Source organism: Ornithorhynchus anatinus, chromosome 7 (genome assembly GCF_004115215.2).
Source record: "Ornithorhynchus anatinus isolate Pmale09 chromosome 7, mOrnAna1.pri.v4, whole genome shotgun sequence".
NCBI classification, from domain to species: domain Eukaryota; kingdom Metazoa; phylum Chordata; class Mammalia; order Monotremata; family Ornithorhynchidae; genus Ornithorhynchus; species Ornithorhynchus anatinus.
In genome coordinates this window covers 43,364,779-43,388,993 of record NC_041734.1, presented here as the reverse complement: position 1 = coordinate 43,388,993, position 24,215 = coordinate 43,364,779, and the positions used below count along the sequence as shown (strand labels likewise).

General features: G+C 42.6%; 1 protein-coding gene across 2 annotated transcripts in view; it reads left to right on the top strand.

Annotated features, from left to right (window-relative positions):
- THAP4 (THAP domain containing 4) overlaps positions 1 to 23,130 on the top strand; it is a 53,939-nt gene extending 30,809 nt beyond the window's left edge. For both annotated transcript variants that reach the window (XM_029069753.1, XM_007669087.4), the window contains 4 exons: positions 5,077 to 5,236; positions 8,845 to 8,954; positions 10,677 to 10,780; positions 22,781 to 23,130. In XM_029069753.1, coding sequence (XP_028925586.1) covers positions 5,077 to 5,236; positions 8,845 to 8,954; positions 10,677 to 10,780; positions 22,781 to 22,900 — 494 coding nt within the window. In that variant the 3' untranslated portion in view covers positions 22,901 to 23,130. The remainder of the gene's footprint in view (positions 1 to 5,076; positions 5,237 to 8,844; positions 8,955 to 10,676; positions 10,781 to 22,780) is intronic.
- Positions 23,131 to 24,215: the final 1,085 nt, after the last annotated feature.

Sequence of the window (24,215 nt, the reverse complement as noted above, 5' to 3'; positions counted from 1 at the left end):
TGTCAGCACTTTGGAAAGGAAACAGCTCTGCTGGGGAACTGGAGTGCAGTCCTCTTTTCTTTCCCAAGCATACGAGCCCTTTATAGCCCCGTGCACAACCAGAAAAAAGTCTGGCGAGCCAAAAAAAGCCCCCAACATTCAGGAATTAATTTTTCAGATGGAAGAGATGGGTGGAGATAGGAGTGGGGAATAGGAGCACTAGACAACGGGTGAAGAGCCAGTGCCAGTTGAAGTAGAAATTGTATTTAAGTGTTCACTGTGTCCAGAGCCCTGGGAGAGACTCTATAGGTGGGAATTAGACCCGATCCCTGACCCTCAGAGGGGCCTCATAATGGAAGAGTTTAACGAGGAGAAGGGATTGGAGGCAGACACATCAGGAGTGATGAAACTGCAAAACACGACAAAAACAAATACACAAAATAGGTTCAAAGTCTTCGTGGGGATGGAGGCATCAGAGCAGGCAGAAGCATGCCGGGAGCAGGAACCTTTGGTAGTGTGAGGGCAGGCGGCAGTTACCACAGGACTCTTCTTGACAGGATGAGGGCACATGGGAGCAGCTTTTATCCCTGGTCCGACGTGCAAGGATCATGGAGGGGCAGAGTGTGTTTGGAGTCAGGAGCTAGTGAGAGAGCCACTAAGGAGACGTTTTGGGTATTAAGCTTCGGAAAGCAGGGAATTGGGATGTGTTCATCAAATCAGAAAGTCAGAAAGACTCCTAAGTGCTCATCTGGTGCCCCTCGGCCCTGCCCTTCCCCGTTCTTCCAAGTCAGAACTCCAACTAACCAACCAGTGGTAAATCGATGATATTTACATAGAGCTCACTGTGTGCGAAGCATTGTGCTGAGCACTTGAGAGGGTACAGTATAATAGAATTAACACATTCCCTACCATAACAAGCTTACAGTCTGAAGAGGGAGACAAATCTTGATATAAAAAATAATAATAATTGTGGTATTTGCTAAGTGCTTACTGTGGGCCAGGCACTGTACTAAATGCTGTGGGGGGATACACGCAAATCAGGTTGGACACAGTCCCTGTCCCATGGGGGGCTCACACTCTCAAACCCCATTTTACGGATGAAGTAACTCCAGCCCAGAGAAGTGTAATGACTTGCTCAAGGTCACACAGCAGAGAAGTGGCGGAGCCTGGATTAGAACCCATGACCTTCTGGCTCTTAGGTCTGTTCTGTATTCACTAGTTATGCTGCTTCTCCATAATAATGGTATTTAAGTGCTTTACTATGTTCCATGCACTGTACTGAGCGCCGAGGTGGATACAAGCAAATAAAGTTGGACACAGTCACCGTCCCATGTGGGGCTCACAGTCTCAATCCCCATTTTACAGATGAGTGTACTAAGGCACAGAGAAGAATAAATAATTTATAATATATAATTTAAAGAGATGTACACAAGTGATGTGGGGTTGAGGGTGGGGTGAATGTCAATGCCCAAAGGTCCCAGATCCAAGCACAGGGATGACGCGGAAGGGAGAGCGAGCTGGGGAAAAGAGGGCTTAATCGGGGAAGGCCTCTTAATTCCCAATCCCTGGAGATCTTTATCGAGCTCTCGGCAAGCAGATGAAGTGTCCGGTGGCTAGGCAGGGGGGAGGGATGGAGGAGGAGGAGTAGGTGTATCCAGATCCTGACTTCGCCACTGACCTTACTTGGGCATTGAAGAGGCATTAGTATTTACCAAATAGATTAAGGAGTAAATTTCAGCCACTTACCTCATCATTCAGGGTGGGAATTTTCCTCAGAGCCTAGTCCAACCACCCTAGTCCAGACAAGCCAGTGGCATGTTCCTGCTTCTTGCTGGTACATTTAGTATTGAATAGAAAATGGTGCTCTTAAAGAGGTTTCCAAACTGCTGTAGTTCCAAAAAACCTTCTTCCACATTTGGCTCTGGATATGCCATGTTATTACATGCTTTAGATAAGTACCGAAGAGATCGCTTAACTCGATTCTTCTGCAGTATGTCAGAGACTCTGTATTAGCCGCGGTTGCTAGATTGGGCCCATCTCACTTCCACAGTTAAATCTGGATTTTTGTGTTTCCCAGAATCCTTTCAGCAGTAGCAGTGATAGTATTGATTAAGTATTTACTGTGTGCAGAGCATGTACCGTGGAAGCAGTGTGCCTTAGTGGAAAGAGCACGGGCGTAGGAGTCAGAGGTCGTGGGTCCTAATCCCGGATCTGGCACTTGTCAGCTCTGTGACTTTGGGCAAGTCACATTACTTCTGTGTGCCTCAGTGACCTCATCTGTAAAATGAGGATTAAGACTGAACCCCACGAGGGACAACCTGATTATCTTGTATCTACCCCAGTGCTTAGAGCAGTGCTTGGCACATAGTAAGCGCTTAACAAATGCCATCATTACTATGGTTATTATTATTACTGAGCCCCGGGAGAGAATATACATGTTGGTATTAGATCATGGTCCTGCTCCCTGGCCCTAGAGGGAAGGAGGGCTCACTTTTAGCCCATCTTCCAGTGTGACATATGAGTTCCCATGACCATTTCAGAGCCAGCTCAAGACATTTTGGCATCCTAGGCAAAATGAAGAATGCGGACAGCAGTTAACTAGAGTGGAAGTCTGAAGGAGAAAAGAGGCTCCCTTCCCCAAATAGCACCCTGGGGAATTCCCTAATTTGTCCCTGGGGTAGAGCTGACCCCTAGTCCATTCACCATCCTGCTTTCAGTGGACAGTCAGAGCTTTCCGAGACTTAGCGAGGCAGTGTCGCTGAGTGGAAAATGCTTGGAAGTCAGCAGACCTGGTTTCTAGTCCCAGCTCTGCCACACATCATCTCCTGGGTGGTCTTGGGCAAATCTCTAGGCCTCAGTTGCCTCAAATGTATGTGCATATCTTTAAGTTTTATGTTATAAATTATTCATATTTATGTCTGTCTCCCCCTCTAGACTGTAGCCCGTTAAGGGCAGGGAGCACATCTACTAATTCTGTGGTATTGTACTCTTCCAAGCGCTTAGTTCAGCGCTCTGCACACAGGAAGCACTCAATAAATACCACTTGGTTAATTGGTCGAAGCCATGGGAGCAAATGAGTTCTTCAAGGGAATTGGGTGTAGATGGAGAATAAAAGGGGACTTAATAAATGACCATATTATTATTTCACTTTTTTCATAGTTCATTTTACAGTAACTGTTATACGAAATACTGTTGTACCGAAAAGCCTATATCTTCTTTTACAAGGTTCTTTCTTTTTACAGGAATTAAGGGACTGCCACCCTATATTGTCTTTTATGCGATCCTTTCTTTTAGTGGGAATTAAGGGATGGCTTTTTAACTTTTTTTCATGGGCTGGGCTTTGGTAAATTCAAAATATATTCTGAAACAGCTCAACCTCCTTAGCAAGCCAGGATTCTGTTTCTGTCCTTTCATTGATTAATGTTTTTTGTTACTCTCTTACGAATGTTGACTTTTATCAGGTGCCCTAAAAACGTAATCGTCCCCCAGTCTGTTTATAGGTTTGCAGCCATGTTATTACCTAGTACCCTAGTATTAATTTTTGGCTGCTCGGTGGGTCTTTCGGTGAACCTCTAATGTGGTTATATAAAGCGAGCAGAGAAATGAATAATAATTTATATCCACCTTTCTACACCATTCAGCAGTCTGAGCAGTTTCATGTGTAGGTCACTTTCTAATGCTTATTGGGTAAGAGAGCCCCATTCTTTGTGATATCTTAGACACTTTAAGTAGTCCTATCTTCTCATCATGGCTGAGGAATCTAAGTTTAAACATCGTGTGCTTAATGTAACTTTAAAACACCTGGAATAGTTGGTAACATTTCCTTCCTTTTAGTTCTTTCTCTTCACATACGCGTCTCAGCAGTATTGCTTTGTCTGCTTCCGATGGAGGAATCTGCATTTTCCAAGGAACTGGAGGTTGTTCACCTGTTACCTAAGAGAGTGTTCAAGGATGCCAGATTTGACTCAGCTCCTTTCTGAAATTGAGCACGACTTTCGTGTTCTCCACTATGCGAGTGTGCCAGAGCCCAAGGCACGCCTGAAACCTGTTTCCCACCCCGCCAGCCTTTGCTGATGGTCCGACCCTCCACCACCCCCAACCCCAGTCTCTCTGTATTCATTCATTCAATAGTATTTATTGAGCACTTACTATGTGCAGAGCACTGTACTAAGCTCTTGGAATGTACAGTTCGGCAACAGATAGAGACAATCCCTGCCCAGTGACGAGCTCACAGTCTAATCAGGGGAGACAGACGGTCAAAAGCAAGACAACATAATCACGATAAATAGAATCAAGGGCATGTACACCTCATTAACAAAATAAATAGGGTAATAAAAATATATGAAAATGAGTGCAGTGCTGAGGGGAAGGAGCAGAGGGAAAGGGGGGAAAGGGAGCTTAGCTGAGGGAAGGTGAAGGGGGAGGGAGCAGAGAGGGAGCAGAGGGAAAAGGGGAAGCTCAGTGTGGGAAGGCCTCTTGGAGGAGGTGAGCTCTCAGTAGGGCTTTGAAGAGGGGAAAAGAGTTTGGTGGAGGTGAGGAGGGAGGGCATTGCAGGACAGCGGTAGGATGTGGGCCAGAGGTTGACGGGATAGGCTTGAACGGGGGATGGTGCAAACATGACCGGCAGAGGAGCGGAGCGTGCGAGGTGGGCAATAGAAAGAGATAAGGAGGTGAGGTAGGAGGGGGCAAGGTGATGGAGAGCCTTAAACCCCAGAGTGAGGAGTTTTTGTTTCGTGCGGAGGTTGATAGGCAACCACTGGAGGTTTTTAAGGAGGGTAGTGACATGCCCAGAGCATTTCTGCAGGAACCTGATCCGGGCAGCGGAATGAAGAATAGACTGGAGTGGGGAGAGACAGGAGGAAGGGAGATCAGAGAGAAGGCTGACACAATAATCCAGCCGGGATATTATGAGAGCTTGTACCAGCAGTAGTGCATCTGGGGCGTCGGAACCAGCCAGAAATAATTGTAGCATGCCCCACTGTAAAAACTCTCCCTTCAGATCGCACCCCTGGCACAGCAGCCGTTGCGTGTAAATGAACCGGTAAGCAAATGAGTGTCGCAGTAGCATTCTGACTCTCTCCTCCTTCTTGTCCTCAGAGGCCCCCAAGATGAACCCCGTTGTCGAGCCTCTATCCTGGATGCTAGGCACCTGGCTCTCAGACCCCCCAGGAGATGGCGTCTTCCCTACGCTGCAGCCCTTTCAATATCTGGAGGAGGTGCATATCTCCCACGTGGGGCAGCCCATGCTGAACTTCTCGTAAGTCTGGAATCTGATTTCTCTCCTAGAAGCCTGGGGAAATGATGGGGGCCGCCCCAGCGAAGAAGCGCTATGACCCCTAAAGGTGCAAAGCCATTAGGAGAGGGAATGAAAGGAATTCGGGAAGTACATTTCGGAAAGATACTTAACACTCTTGCTTTCCTTTCATTCATTCATTCAATAGTATTTATTGAGCGCTTACTATGTGCAGAGCACTGTACTAAGCGCTTGGGATGAACAAGTCGGCAACAGATAGAGACAGTCCCTGCCGTTTGACGGGCTTACAGTCTAATCGGGGGAGGTGGACAGACAAGAACAGCCAGTTATGTATCCTGAAAACAGCCAGTTATGTATCCAGCTAACTGGCTGGCAGTTAGCCTTTTGGTGCCACTCTCGCGTCCTTACAGTTATCGGTAATGTAAATTAACAGGTGCCTTAATGTGAGCCCGTAAATAAATGGGTGTGCTTGAAATGGTGACCCAGTAAATAACCAGTTTGCGTCTGTTCGACCTAGTAAGGCCTTAAATTTAGTCACTTGTCTATTCACTGAATTAAAGCGACTGAAAACCACCTTTGAGAAAAGCTAGTATTGTTAACTTTTCCGATGTGCATAACTCTTTCAGGCTATAATGATGCTGACTTATGGTTCTGGACCAAAAATAAAAAATTGACAAAAAGTTTCTTTGCAAGAACCCTTTTTAGGATTGATTACTCTCTTTTTTTATGACAAAAGATGGAACATGCCCAAAACATTTTAAGTACCTTAAAAGTTTACTGTGATTTTTGCTTCGTTATGCTTTTATGGTGGGTGGAAGAAAGGTGAATTAGAAAATCCATCATACCCAAATCCCTAAATTAATTATAAGAAGTAACATAAAGATAGCATAAACAATATGAATCATAACTAATTCATCAGAGCACTTGCGGGTAGCACGTTCAAACAGTAACTCATAATCCTAGGGGTTGTAGATGAAATTATTGGAAATGAACTGCAGTAACATTCTGGGAAAAGAGTATGTGACTTGACAACGTCCAGAGTGAAGTATTTGTGTTACGGAGCAGCCATAGCTTAGTTCTGAACACATCAAATTTTATAAATGTCATTTCTGTAGTAAGTTCGATTGAAATTCAGATGTATTCTCAGTAATGCTAATAATGATACCTTGAATTTGTATGATGCTTTTATTTCTTCAAAGTCCTTTTTACATTACATATCTCATTTGGTCCTCACAACATCACTGTGAGGGAGGAAGAGGGTGTTTTTATTGTTCCCATTTTACAGATGAAGATAATAGTATTGATTGAAGGCTTACTGTACTGTACTCGGTGCTTGGGAGGGTACAAAGGATTAGTAGACACGGTCCCTGTCATCAGTGAGTGTACAATGTAGTGGAGGAGGTGGACACTAAATTACAAATAGGAAGAGGTAATGGAATATAAGGAGGAGAGGAGTGAATACCCGTGTGCTTAGGTGCAAAGCAGTGCTAAATTGGCAATTAGGAAGGATATTGGGTTATTTGATGGATGGAGGCTTGTCTTCCTGCTCTCCCCAGCTTTTTTAAATTGCAGAAGTAATTTTCCAGTTTTTCCTGTTCTTGAAGTTGTCCAAATTGAGATTTCTACTGGTGCCACTTATTTCGAACATTGGGTAGGCTTGAAAGAAGCAGCGTGGCTCAGTGGAAAAAACATGGGTCTTGGAGTCAGAGGACCTAAGGTCTAATCCCAACTCTGCTTCTTGTCTGCTGTGTGATCTTGGGCAAGTCACATAACTTTTCTGTGCCTTAATTACCTCATCTGTAAAGTGGGATTAAGACTGTGAGCCCCATATGGGACATGGACTGTGTCCAACCTGCTTAGCTTGTATCTACCCCACTGCTTAGTACAGCAGCTGGCACATAGTAAATACTTTGCAAATACCATTTTAAAAAATAAGGAGGTCGAAAGGTAAGGGGAGATGTTCTGTTTTTACGAGATGTTCTGTTTTTACGAGATGTTCTGTTTTTATGAGATGTTCTTCCCCTTGACGCTGTTTAGTGCCATTGTTCTTGTCTGTCCGTCTCCCCCGATTAGACTGTAAGCCCGTCAAACGGCAGGGACTGTCTCTATCTGTTGCCGACTTGTTCATCCCAAGCGCTTAGTACAGTGCTCTGCACATAGTAAGCGCTCAATAAATACTATCGAATGAATGAATGAATGAATAGTTGCTCACCGCACATTGGTCCACACTACCTGCTAGGTGGTTTCTGAGGCCTACTGCCTATTGGGTTTTCTGCGTTAGAATCCACAGCCAGGTACTCTAAAGTTCAAACGAATGGATGGGTGGAAAAGGATTCTCTTAAAGAGCAAAGGAGGGAAAATCAGCACTTCATTGATGGATAATTAATCCTTGATCCCATAGCATCAACATGGCGAGGTGGACACGGGATCTAGGGTCTTCCCCTGTCTCCGTCCTGTACAGTTGTTCCTTCAATGTGGTTTGCTCATTTCTTCCTGCCAATGTTCAAATTTTAAAACCAAACATTGAGGGGATAACATGCTAAACGCAGAGAGGTTCAGGAGCATAAGTGCAATTTGCTATTGGTGCAGGAAGCGTAGGATGAACAACCTATTTCTCGGTCAGTAGAGACAGAGCATGTCATGGAAGTGATGATCTCATTAAGACCGTGAGTCCCATGTGGGACAGGGACTCTGTCCAACCCGATTCCCTTGTACCCACCCCAACACTTAGTACAGTCTAGCACATAGTAAGCGCTTAACAAATGTCAGTATTATTATTAATATTATTATTAGTGTCCGCTGTTCCCGAGAACAAGGGACCATGCTGTAAAGTCATCCAGTGAGTGTTGAGAGCTGAGTTGTGAAGTGGAAGAGGTTTGACCAAGACCCAGAAAAAAGATGCCAAAATGACAGTTATTTTCTTAGGAAAGAGAGAAGGTAAAGGCATGTGAAGCTAACCTTGGAATGGCAGGGTAACCCAGACCAGTTGGCTCGTCAGGCTTTGGCTGACCTCAGTTCGATGCCATGTGGGACACAGCTGTGGACTAGAGCTCGGTTCTAAACCCAGACCACTTCCATAGGATGCTGGAATGGTCGGCCGGTTCCAGATATTTCAGTCTTCCAAGGTTATACCTTAGGGAATTCAGACCAAACCAACTCACTCCGAACAGCCTCTCGGCGAATCAGAACCTCCCAGAAACACTTCTGGAATGGGAGCCATCGTGGGCCCAGAGCAGGCCTGGGCAGTGCGGTGCTCCACTTGACCACTCTGGAAGTGCTCTGGATTGGGCAGTGACTGTAACAAAATACTCTTGTATTACATTTCATGGCATAGTAGATAGAGCACAGGCTTGGGTGTCAGAAAGACATGAGTTCTAATCCCAGCTCTGCCACGTGTCTGCTGTGTGACCTTGAGTAAGTCACTTAATCTCTCTCTGCCTCAGGTACCTCATCTATAAAATAGGGATTGAGACCTTGATCCCCAGGTGCAACAGGGACTGGGTTCAACCCAATTTGCTTGTATCCACCCCAGCGATTAGTAAAGTACCTGGTGCACAGTAAGGCACTTAACAAATACCATAATTACTATTATTTCCTAATTTCCCGCTTAGGTTCAATGCCTTCCATCCGGACACTAGGAAACCAATGCACAGGGAATGTGGATTCATTCGCCTCAAGCCTGACACCAACAAGGTGGCCTTCGTCAGCGCCCAGAACACAGGTATTGACCCAATCTGTTGCTCATCGACATAGAGACGAGAAGCAGCATGGTGTAGTGGGTAGAGCATGGGTCTGGCAGTCAGAAGGTCATGGGTTCTAATCCCGATCCACCACTTGTCTGCTTTGTGGCCTTGGGCAAGTCACTTCACTTCTCAGGGCCTCGGTCACCTCATCTGTAAAATGGGGATTGAGACTGTGAGCCACGTGGGGCAGGAACTGTGTCCAACCCAATTTGCTTGTATCCACCCCAGCGCTTAATACAGTGCCTGGCATTTAGTAAGCACTTAGCAATACCACAGTTATTATTAGATCTCTTCAAGTGGCTTTTGCCTGATGGGAAGAGAAAAGCTTCATCTGGAGTTACACCTTTATTATCCAGTTAATTGACATCGGCACCATCATCGTTACTTTGCTGCTATTAAAATTTTGAAAGGTATCAGGAGAGTGGGCCAGGTGTTTTGTTGCTGTTATTAAAGTTATTAAGTAGCACATATCTCCCTAACTTTTTCCACTCACTGTTCAACGCGAGACCTGTGTCCTTATGGGTAACTACTGCATTGGCAACATTAAATTTGCCAGAATGGTTTTTCACATTGAAGTTCCTCAATATATTTTGTCATTTATGAGCAGAGATTTGTAACTAGGGTTATTAAGAAAGAGAGGCCTATTTAGTCTTGGCCTTGGCAGGAAGCAAACAATCAAATCACTTTAAATTTTAAATGTGACATTTTGACTACTTCCTTAGAGTTCAGAATTGGGTGTGGCCTAAAAGCTGCAAGTTAATACAGAACCTGGGTCTCCATTTTTATTTTTAATGTGATATGAAAGCAAGCAGGAGAGTAAGGAAAAAATTGACTGTTAGTGACCAACTTGGGGTTTTTTTTATGCAAACCAACAGATTGGCCTTTTGAAAGATTTTTCAGTAGCTATCACACTACATGCACCTGACAGTGACTTATTAATTGCACTCCACACTCTGCCAGTCATATTTTCCAATGAGTCTGGCTTGATGGAGCAGTGTCTGGTATCCTTATTGGTACCTTATTTTCTTGATGGAAAATAGAAACCATCAATATTACATTTTAATCACTACTCTATAATATTTATACCAGCCATTTAAGTTAAACTGCCCTCCTCTTAATACCTTAACTGGCCATTGCCTATTCATTCACCGGACTCCAGTCACACTTTTTGGAAGCAAAGGACAAAATAGGTGGAAGATATGGGCAGGAAGTAGCTTAGGTCCTTGGAAGGCATGGTCAGATAGCAGAATTTGTAATCCATTCCTTTGTACACAAGTCCCCAGAACAAAGTGCTGCCATTCTAGCCAGTTTTGGGAGAGAGGCAGCTCTGAAAATTGTGAGTATGTATGACAAAGTGAGGCACTCTGCCCAGCTGTTACACTAAAAAGTGGATTCCTCCGAGTGTGTCTTAGTGAAAAGCTGGGTGGCTGATTTAGCCTCCGGCGTCTGGAACTAGACATGGCGTCCCTTCAAGGAGATAACCCGAGAGCATGTATTTCCTCTTGAAAATGTTTGGTTGACCACAAGTAGGAAGCAACATCTTGGCCAGTGTCAATTTCGTTTCCAATTTTGATATATACTTCTGGTTCCCAAAGTGACGGTAAGACACCTGATTGAGAGGGAACAAAAGAACTCACGAGCAACTCATCTTCCAGTAGCTACTGGAGGTGAAAGTAACACGATTATCCCTCCTCTTTCAGGTATCGTGGAAGTGGAGGAGGGTGAAGTAAACGGGCATGAACTGTCCATAGCATCGCACTCCATAGCTAGGATCTCCTTTGCCAAGGGGCCTCACGTCGAACAGGTGAGCATCTTATTAACAAGGAGTGGGGCCAGGTAAGGGAAACACCGAGGACTCCAACAAGAAGAAGTTTTAGCACAGGGGCAGATAATGAGAGTGCCTGGCTTAGTGCCCCAGGCTTTGAGGCATGTAAGAACTGTTTTCTTTTATCATCTCTTCAGCTGTTTCAGTTCTGTGCTTGTCTGTAGTACTAATTACCAGGAGCACGTCAGAAGAGTGTATAATCATGAAGCTAACACAGTGGGGTGGAGGAGAGGCCCTGATCAGAGTGGATGTTCTCGGGGTAGGTGGGAGAAAACATTGAAATCATAAAGGTACGATTTGTTAAAGTCTTTGCTCTAGGAAATGAACAGAGCGATTATGGCTCTTAACTTGATCTATTGAAGAGTGCCTTCCGTAAGGGTCTGACTTGCTTGGGAGCAATCAATAATATTTGTTGAGTGTTTACTGTGTGCAGAGCATTGTACTAGAGCGCTTGAGAGAGGATGATACAGTAGAATCGGTTGACCCAATCTCCACCCTCAAGGAACTTAAAGTTCTAGTGGTTCATGCTACAAAAGTCCCATAGTTTTTCATTTTTTCTTGAAATGTTTAGTTCAAGCCTCTCCAGGACAACAGAAGCAAATTATGGCTCTGGTGGTGAGGTATGGATGCAAAGATTCCTTATAAATGAAAAATACTTGCCTTTTGGCTTGCTTTAAAAAAACTCATGATGGTGGAGTTCTCTTTGTTGCTCTCAGAAAGTCTTCCTGAGGCTCTTGGAAATGTTACTTAGAGCAGAATACTCTGACTGGTATGTTTGCTGTTTTTCCATCATTAATTCACAATTAACCAACTCAATAGCTTTTCTTCTGAGTCAGTAATAAGTAGCATTTGAGTAGGTGTGAGTTACATATTTGCTTTCATAAAGACCTCTTTACATTTGTGAAAGTTGCCCTTTTAGTTGATTTGACAATCCTAAATCATAAATTTAAGCTCTGAGACATGGAATGCAAGTTCCTAATAAAATAGGGCAGTACATTTTGTACCTAATAGTTGATACTTGATTGCCTTTTCAGTACTGGATGGAGGCATCATTATGGTGCTTGGAATTCATAATTTCAGGACTGCAGCAACAGTGTTCCATTCATTCTTGAAATGAATTCTATAAATCGCTGTGTCTGGTGTCTGTCAAGTGAGCGGGAGAAAGGTAGTCCTCAGGGTTCCTTTAGCTGTTCTGACCTATGTCCAGGGGGACTCCAGGAAACTGGGAAGCAGGGTGTTTCAGGGATGGTGAAGAGCCCATCCGGAGATTATTTGATGAGGTGGTTAGTGTGGCATGGGATTTGAAGCTGATATAAAAGTAGAAAACAAGGAAACAGTTTATATTTCCCACCTCTTTACTGTTTATATTTCCCATCTCTTTACAGTTTATATTTCCCACCTCTTTATTTCTTTCCCAGCACTTAGTAGAGTTCTCTGCCCAGAGTAAGGGCTTAATAAATACTGTTCCTGTTACAGGAGAGTGGCCACTGCATTGTAGTTCTTAGAGTCTGATGCCAGTCCAGTGGGGTGTCCCTCCAAGAAAATGCAGTGTTTTTCAGCAAAGTAAACACTGTCAGTCCTAAAACTTACTTCAATGGGACTCGCCCACGGAGAACCTGTCAGACCAAGTATTTCTCTAAGGTGATTTATGTTGCTAGAATCTTGAGTAAGTTTTTTATTATGCTGCCTAAGATACTAGTAGGGGAATCTTCACATCTTCAGTCCTCATGGACTAAGCGTCTCCAAGTAAAGCTATTTCCAGTTTCCCCCACTCGTAGATTTGTCTTCTTCACTGTGCCACTGCATCCCTTGAAGGCAGAACTGTTCCTGGCTGTGGGAGAGTAGTTAAGCAGGTCACACTTCACTGATTGAGTCTCCCCAGGCATGTGTGAGATCATAGAGTAGAAACTGAGGGAAGAGATTATCCAGATTGAGGCTAACCCAGTTTTACAACTCTACAGTAAAATTATTATACTGTTTATCATTGCACCAATTGCTCTGTGATATATTTAGGGAAATAAATGCTAGCCTCTGTTATCCAGGTACCAACTTCTCATCCTGTTTTTTCTTTTGCTCATTTACTGCCTTTCACAGTATGTCACCTTTAGTCTGCTGTTTCTTCAGTGCCTACTCTATAGCAAATTGCTGTCTTAAAAAATACTTTAGAGGCTTGAGAAATGAGGAGAAGGAGTAAAGAGATTCTCTTTAAAAGCAAGGGGTCCTACTTTTAGGCAACTCTTTCCGATTGTAATACGTAAAAGTGAGTCAACAAATACAAGGGCTTCTGTTTGAGGTATTCGTGAAAAATTTCCGTGAAACAGCAGGTCCTGACTCTTTAAGCACATAGTGGGGTCATGTATAAACAGATCCAGCATGATGTTAGGGAATAAAAGTGTCATTTATAATGACCATTTACAATATTTTAGCCACTTTTAAATTTAAGAAATTTGTTTTTGAGTGGGCAGCTCAAGGTCAATTCAGAAACTGAATGTGACAACAGCACATTGTTTACTATTTACTGTGTTATTATGTTCCTGTGATTGGAAAATACATTGACTTTTAACTATGGTAAATCCTTTTTCAACATAAAACCAAAAAAGAATTCCACCACCCAGAACATATCTTCACCCCGGCAAAGAAATTCTTTTAAATTTTTACCCCACTGCAGAAATCTCTACTGCTTAAGTCTGAAGCCCCAGTTTGTCAACTCTGAAGTAACTAAAGCCCTTTTAAACATCATTTTAGGGGTGTTGGGAGAGGTTTGGGGTTTTTTTTCCTTTCAAAGAGCTACATCCCTTTCTTATTTGGCATCATTTATAATAGACCAACAAATCAAACTGCAGCCTCCAAAGAAGCTTTATTCTTTCTGTTATTCACCCCCCATTACAGCAAGACACTTCCTCCCCGCACACACACATACATACTTGCCTCTCCACCTTTTTCTCTGTAAGACTGTTCTACTTTCATGAGAAGGTGGCAATGAAATTAATTCTTTTGATTTTTAGCACTTTCCTTTTATAAACTTAAAGCTAAAATAACATTTTTTTAAAAAATTCCTCAAAGGACACATAATTTAATGTCAATCTGTCCACTGTGGCTAATTCAGGCAGCTGTCCTGGCTTAACTACTGAGGCAACCTGATTACCTTGGCTTCAGTCTCTCCCCACTCTAGTCCATACTTCACTCCCCTGCAAGGATAATGTTTTCTAAAATATTGTTCTGCGCACATCTCTCCCTTCCTCAACAACCTCCAATGATTACTCATTGTTCTCCACACTAGTAGAAACCCCTATCTGTTTTAATAATAATTATAGTATTTCTTAAAGTGGCTACTATGGGCCAAGTACTGTTCTAAGTGCTGGGGTAGATATGGACTAATCAGGATGGACAGAGTCCTTGTCCCACATGGGGCTCCATCTTAATCCCCATTTTACAGATGAGGTAACTGAGTCACAGGGAAGTGAAGCGACTTGGCCAAGTTCCCACAGCAGACAAGTGGCGGAGCCGGAATTAGAACCCAGATCCTTCTGCCTCCCAGACCCATGGCCTATCCACTGAGCCACACTGCTTAGGCACTGTCAGCTTTCGCCTTCCAATTTATCCACCCTCTTCTCTCACTACATGCCAGCTTGCACCTCTGGTTTCTCTCAAACTAACCTAATCATTGTACTTCATTATTGTCTCTTTTGCTGGAGACCCCTTGCTTGTGCCTTCTCTCTGTGCCTGGATTTGCCTCCTTCAAATTTGACAGCTCAGGGTTCTTCATCAGTAATTCTATTGTACTACCTGCAAAGGCCTGTTACAGTGCTCTACACACAGGTGCTCAATAAGTGCTGTTGATAAAGTGGAATATAAATTCTGCTAGATAGGATTGAATGGGGAAAATAGGTTGAAAATACGATATTGCCCAGTCTTCCATTTATAATATCTTTGCTTTATATAACCCTTCGCACGTCTATTTCTTGACTAGAGCAGAAAAATTGTTTTCCTTCAAAGTGTAAGCGGATGCTAGTTTTAAGTTCCAAGAATATCTTTGTTGTGCTATGTAAATTACTATTTGAGTCATGCTGGGTCCATTCATTGATGCCTTATCATGTTGCCTCAGATACAAAGAGTACTTATTCTTGATGGTGGAGAAGCAAGGCAAGGTTTGTCCTACTTGCATTAAACTTCAGTGCCCACATTATCAATATTTTTATTTCAAACTGTAGGGTGTTTCTGGAGTTTTATTCAAGAGTGCTTTATGACCAACATATACATTTATAGAAACCAGAGGTAATAATAATAATGGTGGTATTTATTAAGCGTTTACTATGTGCAAGCACTGTTCTGAGAGCTGGGGGATACAAGAATCAGGTTGTCCCATGTGGGGCTCACAATTTTAATCCCCATTTTACAGATGAGGTAACTGAGGCACAGAGAAGTGAAATAACTTGCCCAAAGTCACACAGCTGGCAAGCGGCGGAGCCGGGTTTAGAACCCATGACCTCTGACTCCCAAGCCTGGGCTCTTTCCACAGAGCCACGCTGCTTCTCCAGGTAAAAGACTGCTAATAGGAGCATGGGCCTGGGAGTCAGAAGTCCTGGGTTCTATTTCTGGTTCTGCCATTTGTTGTGTGACTTTGGGCAAGTCACTTAACTTTTCTGTTCTTTAGTTTCCTCGTTTGTAAAATGGGGATTTAAACCCTGCTCTCCCTCGTACTTTAGGCTGTGAGTTCCATGTGGGTCAGGGACCTTGACCGACATGATTAACTTGTATCTACTCCAAGTGCTTCACAAATACCACAGTTATTAAAAGACAATTAAAGCAGAACTGATTTTAAATTCAGCTGCCTTAGCTGTCAGCTAAAATATCTCCTTTCTGTACATTGGAAAGCACCTGGCTTTAAGCCAGAGGACAAGCATCCAACCTCCTTACCAGTATGTATTTATATTCTCTTTTGGAGTGGAATTATGCTCTGAAGCATTAAAAAACTCCAGATAATCTGGGCACTCTTTGTTCTGCAGTTTTTAAAACCAAATCCACAAAGCGATTTCCCTAAAAATTCTGGAAATGTGTACTTCAACTGAACTTTTAGGGCCAAGGAGCTTTTATTGCACTTTATTCATGTACTGGGATTTGGGTTCTTATCTTTTGTCTATTATTCTTTAAGAATCTTTTTGAAATAGCTTTTTAACTCTCTCCCCTCTAGTGGGTTGAAACTCAGAAATGATTAAGTGAGAAAGCCAGCCAATTATCCTGGTATAGTAAAAAGAGCACAGGACTGGGAATCAGGAGGCCTGAATTAGAATCCCAACTCTACCCCTTGCTTGCTGTGTGACCTTGGACAAATCACTTACCCACTCTGTGCCAAAATTTCCCAATCTCTAAAATAGGGTTAAAATATCCCTTCTCCCACCCTCTTAAACTGCAAACCCCATGTGGGACAGGGACTGTGACTGATCTGTAGGTCTTGTAGGTATCCTAATGTAATATGGAACTTAACATGCAGTAACAAATATTGCGATTATGACTGTGTTTATAATTATCCTAGAGTGATTGTCTTGTATCCACCCAGGGCAACCTAATTCTTGGCACATTGTAAGTGCTGATAAATACTATTTTTATTATTAATTATCCAGGTTATCCTGATCTAGAAGGAGGGGGAATAGACAACTTTCCCCAATCTGTAAGACCCTTCCTGAATTAAGTAAAGTTTAGTTATTCATCTGTTTTACTGTTAGAAATCTGAGCCCACAATTTCTATTATGTTCATTCATTCATTCAATAATATTTATTGAGCGCTTACTATGTGCAGAGCACTGTACTAAGCGCTTGGAATGAACAAGTCAGCAACAGATAGAGACAGTCCCTGCCGTTTGACGGGCTTACAGTCTAATCGGGGGAGACGGACAGACAAGAACAATGGCAATATTGTGATCAGTGGTCACATAAACAGCCCAGGCTACTTAAGAAATGAGGAAATTCTCCATTTTATCCACCCTCTTCCTTTCCTCAGAGTAGATGATTAACTAAAACTCCCCTTCCTCAAGTCCTATATCTTCAACTCAGTCTTTTCTATTGATTTATTTAACAGATCTACCACAGAATCACTAAAACATACAGAGGAAACTCACTTCTCCTGTTTTTCTATGAGATTGGAAGCTAACTTGACCGAATTGGAAATTGTCAGGCCATCAGAGAATCTTTTGTTCTCTGTTTTGCTGGCCAGATTTGGCAGGGCTCAATGAATTTCACTTCTGTCAAACAAGAGAAAAGAGCAAGTCTTAGGTCACTGTGGCCACTAAAACCAAAAGTACTCTGTCTACTGAGATTCCCTGCGGTTTTTGCCCCAAAAAGGTACAGGAGAAAGAAAGTAGTAACTCTGGGGAGGAGTCCATCTTGTGTTTTAAGAGAAAGATGGCAACAATATATTTTTTTACAGTCATTAGCAGAATTAGGAAAGGGACTAGCCAGGATCATCTGTAAAACTTTTCTTTAAGGGTGTGCATGGATCCTAGTGCTCATTCAGCCTTTGTCCATAAAAGGGAACCCTGGGCCGTCATACTGCGAGAAACCTTATAACCGGAACTGGATTCCAAAAAACTCATCTTTTATTCAAATATTCACTACTTCAGCAAGAATCACTCTTGAAAACCGCCCACACTATTACCAAGCAGAATCTTGCCTCGTGCTGGCTGGATGCCAGACCCTTGGGACTCCCTCTTGTAAAGAACTGTTTCAGCTCTACTGTTTAACATTTTGGAATCAGCCCATGTGGAAACTCTTTGCCTTCCACACTGCTCACTTCTTAATACAGTCAAGGTGAATTTCAATTTCATCCTTTCACTCCTGACTTTCAAGGCCTGCAACACCTATCCATTTCTATTTTTTCTTTTTCTTTCTTTCTTTTAAATTCTTCAAGCTGCCTACTCCATTATGTGCGCTCTTGAAGCTTGGTCTCTCTGGGGCTTTAGGGCAAGGTATGTGCTCTAGAAATATAAACTTAGAGTGAAATTTGTAAATATATACATTTAGGAATCTCCCCCTGCAACATTTCACAATCATGTCATCCGGGCATCATATGCTGGATCATTAGACAGTGCTTTGGGAAGGGCAGGAATTCCCTGATTCAGAAACACGTAATAAGTGGGAGGGTACTGAATGATGAACTGCCATGAAAATTAACACTCACAAAAAGATATGGAGGTTTGCTGTTTCACTTGAAATGTTCAGTTGTGCTGTTATAGACCAGTTTCAAGGTGACCTTGCTGTCTTTTTGTGGTTGTTGTTGTTTAAAAGCATTAAACCAAGGCTGGCTGTGGTCAGTTCTTTGGTTTACCGACCAAGATGGTCTGGGTACCTGCCTTCAGATGTAGTATTTATTGAGCTCTCCGTTGGTGTGTACACTGTACCAAGTGCTTGGGAAGTACAAAACAAAAAAAGTGACATGTTTCTAGTCCACAAGAGGCTTGGATTCCGGTGCGGAAGACAGGCAAAAACATTCGCAAATAGAGTTATCATATATAATTGCATGTACAACTGAATAAACATATAGACAAAAGTTCCAAGTTAAGGTAGTAGTAAATTCATAAATTCTAAAGATGGCTGTTAGGTTCTGCCTGATTTAGGGTGTTGGGAATTCCTTGGGAAAGACTTGTTGGAGGAGGAGGGATTTTAGGAGGGCTTTGATTGTGGAAAGAGCTGTGGTCTGTCAGTTTATTGTGCTTTCTCAAGCACTTAGGACAGAGTTCTGCCCACAGTCAGTGCTCAGTAAATACCATTGACTGACCTGGTGAAGGGAAGACCGTTCCAAGCCAGGGGAACGGCTTGAGTGAGGGAACAGAGGCAAGAGACTCGAGAGTGAAGTACAGTTAGACTGGTAACTTGGGGGGAATAGTGGGTGATGAGAGCAGAAAGGTCAAGTTGAGTGAGTTGGTGATGGGTTTTGAGACTGATTGTGAGGAGTCTCTCTTGAAGCAGTGTGGCCCAGTGGGAAGAGTGCTGGCCTCGGAGTCAGATGACCTGGGTTCTTATCCTGGCTCCACCACTTATGTGAACTTGGGCAACTAACTTAACTTCTCTGCGCCTAGTTTACCTCATCCGTAAAATGGGCATTAAATCCTACTCCCTCTTACACTTAGACTGTGAGCCCCATGTGGGACGGGGACTGTGTCCCATCTGATTGCTTTTACCCCTGCACTTAGTACAGTGTTCTGCAGATAGTAAGCACTTAACAAGTACAGTTGAAGAAAACAAAACACCCGAACATTTTATTACCATTTTGGTCTTTTTTTGAATAATGCTAATATCTGGACAGAGAAGTCTGTCAGTGAACATTCTCAGTTTAACCCACCAAATTCCCATAAGACTTCACACATTACCGTTCTGGAAATATAATCTTTTTGAAGAAGATGAAAAAAGATCAAGGCCAAGTGGTGAAAATGTAATACTTTCTTTTGGAAGAGATCCAGAATGGTTCCCCTTTGTTCAGTCTCTCTGGCCTCCGCGTTAGCTCATTGGCTGTCTCAAGGGAAAAGCTGGCTTCATTGTTCTAGAGGTGGAAGGTTTAATCGGTGTAGAGCATTTACGTTTGGAGTTAAGTTCCTCATAGACTTTGAGTGGTGTATTTACTTAGTGCTCTGATGCCAAATACTTCCAGACTATGTCAGAAATAGTATTTGCTCCCTAAAAAAGGCAATGTCTGCAGCTTGGTTTACCGAAGATTTGGTGACAACTGTAAGCGAAGCTAAATGTCGGTTGTACTCTCCCAGGTGCGTAGTACAGTGCTTTTCACAGTAAGCACTTTATAAATGTGATTGAACGAGTGAATGAATCAAAGTCACTGGGTGGCAATCAATCAATCAGTGTATTCATGGAGCGTTTACTATATGCAGAGCACTGTACTTAGTATTTGGGAGAGTACAATACAGCAGAATTAGCAGGAGTGTTCCCTGGCTTCATTTTCTACTAGTCAGAAGCCGGAATTTGGGGGCTGCTTTCAGTAAAATTAATTGAAGGGCCTACCAGAGCCACAATATTTCTGAATGATTGTTACCAAAACCCATTTGCAATCAGTAAATCTGAGTGTTTACTGTTGGCAGAGCTCTGTAGTAATACAGTAGGGTTGGTAGACACCGTCCCTGTCCAGAATGAGAAAAATCAGCCAGGGATTATCTAAAAAAAAGGTAGAGATTGAATTTACCAAGACAGAGATAGGAGGCTTCTTTTTTCCTTTCCTAGGAGCCAGTAAAACAGCTTCCCAAATCTCACCTTCTAGAACAGTGCAAAACCAGGCACCTGGAGAATCATGCTAGTTGTGATCCCAAAAGTCAGCAAAACCTTGTGATATTTTTATAATTGTTGATCATAAACATAGGTTCTGTGTCATTCAATACGTATTTTAAAATTGACTGAATTTTTTTATAGTATAAGCAGTAGTATCTTATTTGCTTCAGGATTTCCTAGAAAGGCAAGTAAAATCACCTAACTCCCTTTCCCTTCTTCCTCCCCCTAGCCCTTCAGAAAAAAAAAAGGAAGGTTGAAAAAGTGCTCAAATATTCTCCTATCCTACGTCAGCATCAAGCTTAACTTTTCTCCTTTGGGCTAGTGGAGTCTACCTGCAGAAGGATCAGGAAGTTTACTTAAAATAAGAACTTTAGAGCATCCACTGAAATAAATCTTTCCCCAAATTTCAATGGGTTCACTGGACTCCGCTGGTTGCCATTTAGGGCTTAACTCCATTTACATTGATTATTGTTCAGAAGCTTACTGATTGAAGCTGTCTTTGCTTGTGTAACAAAGCTCAAAATTCTCATTTTTGAACTATGAAAGAATTCCCCCAAAAAGCACTGAGTTGAATCAGGCATTTGCCCCATTCATTTAAAGGGTTAGCCACTGACCCTTGATAATTAACTAATTTTGTGTCTTCCGCAAAGGATGACCAGAGGTTACTGGTCAGAATATGCACATTAAAAAATGAAAAATGAATGTGTTTTCTGAGCTCTGACACCAGAGAACAGCCTGCCAGCTTCTTGAAATCTCAAACAATCCTCCTTTGGAGTGAAAGATAAGCACGAGAAATTCCAGGCAAATGAAAGCTCTGTGGGTGAAAAGTGCAAAGGGGAATGAACTCGGTCCTCTGACTTTTATGAAACTGGCATCACTGAAATCTCCATGGTGTTCAAGAACATTTGAACTTGTTATGAAGCAGAGTTTATTCAACAGAAAATCTTAAGATGGGTGAGATTCCAAGAAGTCGCATAGTTCAGTATTTTAGGTCCACAACACCTGTCGATAAAATTGGTTTTGTGTTTATTGTATGAAGAACCTTTCGTGACTTTCTACACATTTTCCCTTCTAAACCATGTGCAGTGAGGTTCAAATCCACTCACATGCTACAGATGAGAAATACGTTTAAGCTAATCCTCAATGATACATATGTTTATTTATGGTGGATCAGATAAATTAATTGCTAGCTAGTTAGGATCCCCGGCCATAGTTAGCTCACTCGGGCATTAGAAGCATTGCCGTCCATTATCTAGAAGTCCATGCAAACTGGGAACACTCGGGCATTAGAAGCATTGCCGTCCATTATCTAGAAGTCCATGCAAACTGGGAATGCAATGAAACTTGGAAAACTGATGCCTCCTTTGTCAAGGTGAGAGGATAGTGTGGTAATCCATCATGTCATCTTGTTTACACCTTAAATAGTCAAAAACAGCATCTCTTCCAACGACTGGTGAGAGTTCAGAAACTATGAGCCGAAAGGACTGCAGGTAAAACTATTATCAGGAAAAGTCAAACCTTTTTCCCATTTACTTTTAACAAGGGAGATATGTAGGGAACTTTTTTTTGAAAAGTTCAGATTTTAAAAGGCCTTGTTTTTTGAGTTTAAGAAACCATGTTAGGTGATTGTCCTGAAGCTTGCGCTTAGCACTCAGTTGATGATGTAATTGAAGTTTTAAAATAATAACAGTTAGTGTAGTTGTAGGTTCTCTTGGGCTCCCTCAGTGCCTGGTGCTTGCCTCCATTTTCTCTCTAGAACATCAGCTTGTGGTTAGGGAAAGCATCTGTATTGTTGTATTGTACTATCCCAGTGCTTAGTACAGTGATCCCACAGTAAGCGCTCAATAAATATGACTGAATGACTGACTGACTCTTCCTGAAAGAAAAGAGAAAGGTCCTGTAACAGGAACCAACTGACATGTAGAAAGTCCACACTGAGTTAAGAAGCAAGTGTTAAATGTTTGGAAATGACCAGGATATCTTATGGATATGCCAAGTGTTCAGGGGGAGTCTTCTATCCTTTATAAGCCATGGTAGCTTTAGCCAGTCAGAACTGGATGTGTAGAATATTCCTTTTCTTTGTTCTTTTTCCCCCATTTTCCACTTGCAAGGTGGGGGGTTTCGGTTTTTTTTTAAATCTAAACACTAGATGGATGATTTTGGAACTCCAAAAATTGAAACAATGCAAGAGTGGTTTATATAACAGACTAAGAGCTCTGGCTTCTGTAGCTAGCACTAGAAATATTCTTCAGTACTGCAAAGATGCACAAGTGAAGCTATAAAGAGTTTTCTCTCAACAAATGTCATGCTTTCATACTTTGTACTTGGTAATAAATTTTGATTGATTTACTTAAGGCACAGATGAATTATCCTTTCCTATTCTGAATATGTATTGTATTCTTAGTTTGGGACTGAACACTACAGATTTGTTTGAGTTTTGAAGCAACTGCTCCAATTATGCCCTATTCACCAATGAATCCATAGAGATGTCTCTGTTTTTCCTGAGAACGTCAGCTTCAGGCGAGTGGCCGTGAAGTCTGGTAGATAGAAGGTAATGAGTTAAAGAATAGTCTAAACAAATTCATCTGTGTATCTTGTTTGAAAAAATGAAAAAGGACGAGATTGCTTTTAAATGAGGAAGATATGCTCCAATCCTTCTTATCGTCTGCCGAGCAAAATTAAGGGGTGTTTTTTTTGTTTCTTCTTGCTTAGATTACCCGAAAATTCAGACTGAATTCCGAAGGGAAATTAGAACAGACTGTCTCCATGGCAACCACTACACAGCCAATGACTCAGCATCTTCACATCACTTACAAGAAGGTGACACCATAAAGTGGGGAGACGGTTCCCCCACCGAGGCAGTGAAGTCCACACACTGCAGTGAGGACAGAAGCAGCTCAGGAAAGAAACACACCAACGTGTATGAAAACAGCCCAGATCTCCTGACACAACTGGGAAGTAAAGTTTCCCACGGGATTGAGAATGTTACTCCGAGATTCATGTAATAGTATAGATAAACCAAATAAAAGGCCTTTATTTTTATGGCTGTGGTTTTGAACGTTCTCCCTGTGTATGATCTACGTCTCTTTGCTGGTGATACCCATTTTCCCAAAATCTTGTTTCCTGACGAGTGGGCAGGAATGACATTCCTCTTTCTAATAACATTATATGTTTTGGTTTTGTGAAATCTAAAACAGTGGCACAGAGGGATGAACGAGAAGGCCCAGGTTTAAGTCGCTGCGAGAGTTTGATCAGACATAAGGAAGATCACGTTGACTGGAAGGGTGATAAAACATTGGTGATATTTTTTAAAGGAATAGACATTCTTCTGATCTCAATAGTTCAGACATCTGCCTGTAGTACTAATGGTATTTATTGAGTGACTCCTGAGTGCAACGCTTGAGAAAATACAACAGAGGCAAAAGACACGGTCCCCGCCCACAGAGAGTTTCCATTCTATCGGTGGAGTTGGCATTTGTGTGAGTGGAGGTAGACAACTGGACCAGATGGCCTTTGGGAAATGGGAAGAATGTGGGGGCAAGAGGAGGAAGAAAGAAGTGTGCTACCTAGTGTGAGATAGGTGGAAGATATCAGGAACTCATTTTGGGGTGTCTAAGGAAACTGAATAGACTAGTGATGGCTCTCTTCCATTCAGCAATATTACTTCTCCCTCATCGATTCCCACGCCCTTTGCCCCCACCAGTTATTACAGGTGCTTAACTCCCCTCACCCCGGTGACTTCACTAACTAAGTTGATCAAAATCATCAGCCCTGAGCTCCCCCAGGTCTCCCCACTCATCTTCCCAACTCCCATATCCACTCTTACCTGTCTCAAGAAATCTCCCACCTGCTTTCAAAATCTCTCCCCTCTACGTGTGCTTCTATTCTTATCCCTCTTCACGTTTTAAAAACACTTGCGCCAACTTTTCTCTCCTCTCTGACCTTCATCTTCAGTCGCCCATTCTGTTATGGCTCTGTCCCTTGTGCCATCAAACTTTCCCATATTTCCCTTACCCCCCCCAAAAAAATTTTCTCTGGAACCTACTACACCCTACAGCTGTTTTCCTAACTCCCATTCCCATTCCTGCCCAAACCCCCAGAATGGGTGGCCATACCCATGCCTCTACTTCGTCTCTTCCAACTCTCA